Source organism: Silurus aristotelis, assembly GCF_946808225.1.
Source record: "Silurus aristotelis genome assembly, chromosome: 1".
Lineage (NCBI taxonomy): Eukaryota > Metazoa > Chordata > Actinopteri > Siluriformes > Siluridae > Silurus > Silurus aristotelis.
Window position 1 is genome coordinate 6,848,905 of NC_139574.1, and position 6,260 is coordinate 6,855,164.

The 6,260-nt window shown below is 33.8% G+C and overlaps 1 protein-coding gene across 2 annotated transcripts in view; it reads left to right on the forward strand.

The window, feature by feature from the left end:
- The window catches only part of zic1 (zic family member 1 (odd-paired homolog, Drosophila)), a 9,891-nt gene extending 7,503 nt beyond the window's left edge, over positions 1-2,388 (forward strand). For both annotated transcript variants that reach the window (XM_083547309.1, XM_083547308.1), the window contains exons 3-4: positions 526-689; positions 1,368-2,388. In XM_083547309.1, the coding sequence (XP_083403435.1) occupies positions 526-689; positions 1,368-1,565 (362 nt within the window). In that variant the 3' untranslated portion in view covers positions 1,566-2,388. The remainder of the gene's footprint in view (positions 1-525; positions 690-1,367) is intronic.
- The last annotated feature ends 3,872 nt before the right edge of the window (positions 2,389-6,260 follow it).

Here is a 6,260-nt window from a genome sequence, read left to right on the forward strand (position 1 = left end):
TTATTAGTATTATTATTGTTGTTGTTGTTGTTATCATTATTATTATTATTATTATTATTATTATTATTTTTATAATTATTACTGAGTATAAATCTTTTTAATAATAATAATAATAATATTAATAATAATAATAATAATAATAATAATAATAATAATAATAATAATAATAATAATAATACCATGTATTGTTTTTAAGTTTTAGAGGTCTAGCATTATTTTTACATCTGATCTTGCATCTAGGATTAAATTTAATTACACGTATCTTTGGAATAAGTATATATTCTGTATTTAAAAGTCATATCTTGTTATCTTGAATATTATAAATGTGTTGTTAAATGTGGTATAATGCAGCAGAAATATCGCAATGCTGGTTTATGAGTTACAATAAATTGACTTGTGAGATTTTAGCATGAACGATAATCGATGCGGTTTGAATTCAGCAGTTTATTTGCAGTTATTGAGTTGAAAAACAAATCTGACTGTATTTTTTATTGTTTTTTATTTTTGTCGCTTTTTGTGCTGTAGGTGAAAAACCGTTTAAGTGTGAGTTTGAAGGCTGTGACCGGCGGTTTGCGAACAGCAGCGACCGAAAGAAACACATGCACGTCCACACGTCAGATAAACCATATCTGTGTAAAATGTGCGACAAATCCTACACACACCCCAGCTCCCTCCGGAAACACATGAAGGTATGTAAACGCATTTGCAAAAAAAAAAGATATACCATTTTTCTTTCTTTTCTTCCCTCCATTTTTTTTTTACTTGTGCGTTTTCCCGCTATAATTATACAATTTATTTTTATTCCTTTCTATATATTCCGATTTGCATAAAGCAAAAGAGATAATATGTGTCAATAGAAAAAGAGAGAAGAGAGAGAGAGAGAGAGAGAGAGAGAGAGAGAGAGAGAGAGAGAGAGAGAGAGAGAGAAAGAAATGTTTGCTGCACTGCAAATATATTTTAGAAAAAATATCCATTCGTCTTTAGATTAACGTCAATTTGTTTTACTAAATATATTATCAAATAAACAAATATATATAAATAAAAATAAATAAATAAATAAATATATGCATGACAACTATACTATATATATATATAGTATAATTGTCATGCTTCAAAATCTTAAGACTTATATGAGGTTTTTTATATATAGTTTATTTATTTATTGATTTATTGATTGATTAGTTAGTTAGTTTGTGGTGCCATAATCCTGTCTAAAATGACCATGAAGTTTCTCCAAAAACCCATTTTTTTTCAATCACATGTTTATATATATATATATATATATATATATATATATATATATATATATATATATATATATATATATATATATATATATATATATATATTTCTATTTCAACTTTCAGGTTCACGAGTCCACGTCTCAGGGCTCTCAGCCGTCTCCAGCAGCCAGCTCGGGCTACGAGTCCTCCACTCCTCCCACCATCGTCTCTCCATCCACAGAGAACCAGGGCAGCAGCTCCATATCGCCTTCAGCTTCCTCTACGGTGCACCACACCACCACCTCTACCCTGGCCTCAAATTTTAACGAATGGTACGTGTAAATATTTTCAACAACAGCAGCAGCAGCAGCAGCAGCAACAACAACAACAAAAAAAAGACTGCAAATTGTTCAGACTGCTTGGAAATGAAAACACACAAGGACTCTTAGAGGATGAGAGAAGTAAAATGGAGAACCCCTGATGTTTTTCTGGTTATATAGCAGAGCCAAGTGAGGGCATGGAGGCCCACTCCTATAGACTAAAACCTCTCCCCCCCCCTAATATACACATACTTTTTTTTATTATTTTTTAATTTTCTTTTTTACTTTCTTTCTTTTTTTATTCCTTTCTTCGGGGGGAGACACAGAGACTGCTCACAGGGGATCAGTTGCATGCTATAAGCAGGTGGAAAAAATAAAACCCTGCCTTTTTTTGTTTTGTACATAAAGATTGACCTAGTTTAAAATGTAATATTTTTATTTTGTAAATAGTCATAATACAGTTTAAGGGAAAAATTTGTGAAGAACAAGAACGAAGAAGAAGAAGAAAAAAAAACGTGGTCCCTAGATATATGGAAAAATGAGATGGCTTTTACGAATATTGCGATGATTTAGTCTTGGCTGAAAAATGGAGAATGTTCTAGTTAATGTGTACCAAATGTGAATTATTCAGTATTATACCGTCTACACGTTTACCTAACCGACTATTAGTATTAATGTGCTTTTTTGTATCCAGTGCAACATTTCGTCTAAAGTCCAGTCTAAGTAGCACAAATTGTTGTTATTTAATGTCATGTCGATAAATTGTGTAGTGAAAGCCTGAAACGTGTCAATCTTGTTTATGTATAAGTGATATAAAAAAATATAACAAAAAAAAAAAAAAGAAAGATCCTGTCTATTTGCAATGCCACTTTTGCAGGAAATGATGAGCTGTATTACGGTTTCAGTTTTCCATATTTATCCGCATGTAAAGGATCCGGTATAAACTCATGTTATAGACATATAGGCCTTATCAGTATTTATGGAGAAATGCGTTTGGTAGGGTTATGTAAAATTTAGTTTTCCAAATAATGTTTGGTTACAATTTCGTACAATATTAAAGAATTCAACGTACAACATTCAATATGCATTCAATATTTTTTTTTTCCAAACCTGTGCATTTAAAACAGAAAAACAAATTAAATTGACAAATTAATTGTAATATTCAAAACATTTTTTAAAGCGTTTTGACAAAACACAAGAGATTCGAATCATTATTTTGTGCGTAAATTCAACTCAAATGATCTCAAATCCTGCGACTTAAATGCGAATCAACCATTTAACCCGAAAGACCCCAAACCCCAAACTCCTACCCATTCCCCTGCAACTCTTTCACACAATCCAGGACCACAATGTAATCTGATTCTATTTCTGTCTCGAGCCTGTTTAGGATTGGAGCGTAATTGCATCAGATCGCATCCTTGCTTTCTTTGTTTGCATCGCCTAATTCAGCAAGACGAATTTATTTTATTTTTAATTTTTATTTATTTCAACTAATTGCATTTTCTTTCGACCGAATCCCTCGTGCCGTGTTCACATTTGATCCGGAAAAAAAAAAAAAAAAACCACCAACGACAATCGTGACGAATTTTATTTTATTCGCAGGATCGACGTGGCCTCTGCTAATTTGCTGACGTTGTTTAATTGTTACGTGTAATTATGCCCTGATCCAATAGTTTTGCAGAAGTGTGTGTGTGTGTGTGTGTGTGTGTGTGCGCGCGCGCGTGTTTTTGTGCAAGTGTGTAAAAAAGGGAATAGGAAAACTAGAATGGGGGGGGGGATTGTGAGGTTGAAGGGGGGTTGGGGGTACTGGGGTGGAATGGGGTATTGAGGGGGGGTGTGTGGGGGGGGGGGGGTTGTTGCACTTAAAGCCAGAAGTCTGGGAGAGTCAGTGCTATGGGCTTTTGTTCCTCACTGCTTTGCGTGCTTGAGCGCCCCATTAGGCAGAGACCACATCAAATAGACTCGAACTTCAACATGCAAAGAGAGAAAAAAAAAAAAATCTAATAATAATTATAAAAAAACCTTAACCTTAGGCTCGATCGAAATTTGTATGTTTATTATAAACAGGTTTATTTTTAGCACAAACGCGATAAATAAAAAAATAAAAAAAACTGAACAGAACTGAACAAAACTGAAGCTTCAGGATTTTAAAACCTAAATTATAAACATTAACATTGAAAATATCTTGGGAATTTTTTTTTGCTTTTGATTGCATGCAATTATTCACTTTTCACAGCGAAATAAAACATGCCATAAATTACCATCAGATGTTCAGATGTCTATCATAACCCATCTCTATGTTTTAATACTGAAATGTTTTACTTTTTAAAACCATATTTTGCTATGCAGTGTAAACACAACTAGGATATTTCCACGCCTGTTTTATAGCCTGCAGTGTTTACATTCACCTCTTACAAGTGTGCAAAAACAAGGACAAATGAAATAGTGGTTGGATGAAATAAAAAAAGAAAAAGAAAAAACTTTTAGTAAAAACGCATTGATACAACAAACCGTAGTAAAGAAAACGGTACGAGCGCGTGATGACTGAGGTGATTTTTTTCCCCCCCTTCCAATAACATTCATATTCTCTTTTTCACGGGTTATTAGGTCTCGAGATGTGTGAGTGATGGTAATAAAATGAATTGTTCGACTCTATTTAACACTCTATATCTATTCTAAGGTTCTGGTACATTTTCATTCATGCACCGTTACACTAGCAATAAAGAAAGTGCTACGTATTGATCTATACGACGAAGCGCGCGCGGTTGTGTGATTGTGTGTATGTGTACGTGCACGAGTGTGTGTTTTGTGTGTGCGCGTGTGTATGTGTAGGCTTCCCAATTCTCTGTTGTTGAATGCGTATTGAACATTTTTTTTATTTTTTCTTCGCCCCACTATCGAGCCGCCTATTCGATAAATACTTACTCATGCTCTTATTTATTTATAGATTTTATTCATTTTACATTTCTGATATGGAGTAAAAAGTCGCATTAAATCTGCATTGATGGGCGTAAACTTCATTGCTTTCGAAGAAACGCAAACGATGCGTATTTTAAAAGACGTGTAAACTAGCTTTGTTGTTTTGTTTGTTTGTTTGTCTGTTTGTTTTGAAATGTATTTCCATTATAACGCATCATATTGCAAGCGGACTTGGGTTTATAAATTATTTGGCTATGATAGGGATATTCAAGATCTTTAATAGATAAATAAATAAATAAATAAATAAATAAATAAATAAATAAATAAATAAATAAATAAATAAATAAGGTATATCCCGGGTGTCTAGTGTCCAGGTTTAATCCAGACTAGCATATTTATTGCTGACTACGATGAAATGCAACACTATTTATTTGTGTGTGTGTGTGTGTGTGTGTGTGTGTGTGTGTGTGTGTGTGTGTGTGTGTGTGTGTGTATATTTGTTTTTGAATACAGTATATGTGCAACTCCTTTTACAGAAGTGCACCATCACAGACACACATGGCAACTCCACAAATATTTCTGCATCATCATTTAAACATATAGCAACTCCATCCATATGTGTTCACCCTCTTATACACCCTTAGCGACTTCATAGATAGTTGTGCACCCTCATGTTCACCCACAGCAACACCACACTTATTTCTGCATCATCATATAAACATATACCAACACCATACATTTTTTATGTGCACCCTCATAAACACCCATAGCAACAGCATACATATATATATATTTGCACCATCATATATACATAGAGCAGCTCCATACATTCATATTCACCCATAGCATACATGTGCACCATTATAAACACATGTAAGAACTCCATACACTCACATATACACATAGCAATGAAATGTTAAAGACATTTCCAAAACACAAACAGCTCAATGATTCTGAATTATTAGTAGAGTAGAAATACTCCAACTTGAGTTCAGTTCAGTGATTTAGCATTGCCTATTACCTTAAGCTAATTTTTTTTTCTTCCCATCAGTAGAGGCACTTTGTGTGTGTGTGTGTGTGTGTGTGTGTGTGTGTGTGTGTGTGTGTGTGTGTGTGTGTGTGAGTGAGTATGGTGTGAGGGTGTTTTCTATCGAAGAAGCTATTACAGCTCGAGCCCAGTTCATGCGGTTAGCACACAGTCAGTGTTGACTTCCCAACATGGCTGCAGTTAATGTTAGTAATGTGAGCACAGAGAGAGAGAGAGAGAGAGAGAGAGAGAGAGAGAAAGAGAAAGAGAGAGAGAGAGAGAGAGAGAGAGAGAGAGAGAGAGAGAGAGAGAGAGAGATGTTACGTCACCTCAAACGTAAATGCCTCGAGTCCTACTTATACAGAGTGCTGCCTGATAAATTTCACATTATTGGTAAAATCTGCTAAAAAAAAAAAATTGAAAGAGTTGAAGATGTACTCGAGTGTTAAAACTGATGCAGATAATTTAGGTGTCCATGTGTGAGGATGAATCTTGGGTCATGGTTTTGCACACAGTGGCATGAACTAACTATCCAACTAACTAAATGAAATAAAGTTGATTATAATATGAATAAGGGATGTAACACATTTATTATTTATATTATTACTGTAATAAATACTTTTCAACTCTTCATATACAATATGAACATTTACTTACTACTTTCATTTCATTTTGTTTATCACACTGGAGCACTGGGACCTAATTGTACACAAACAAACAAACAAACAAACGAATGAAATAAAAATAAAACAAATAAATAAATAGATGAAT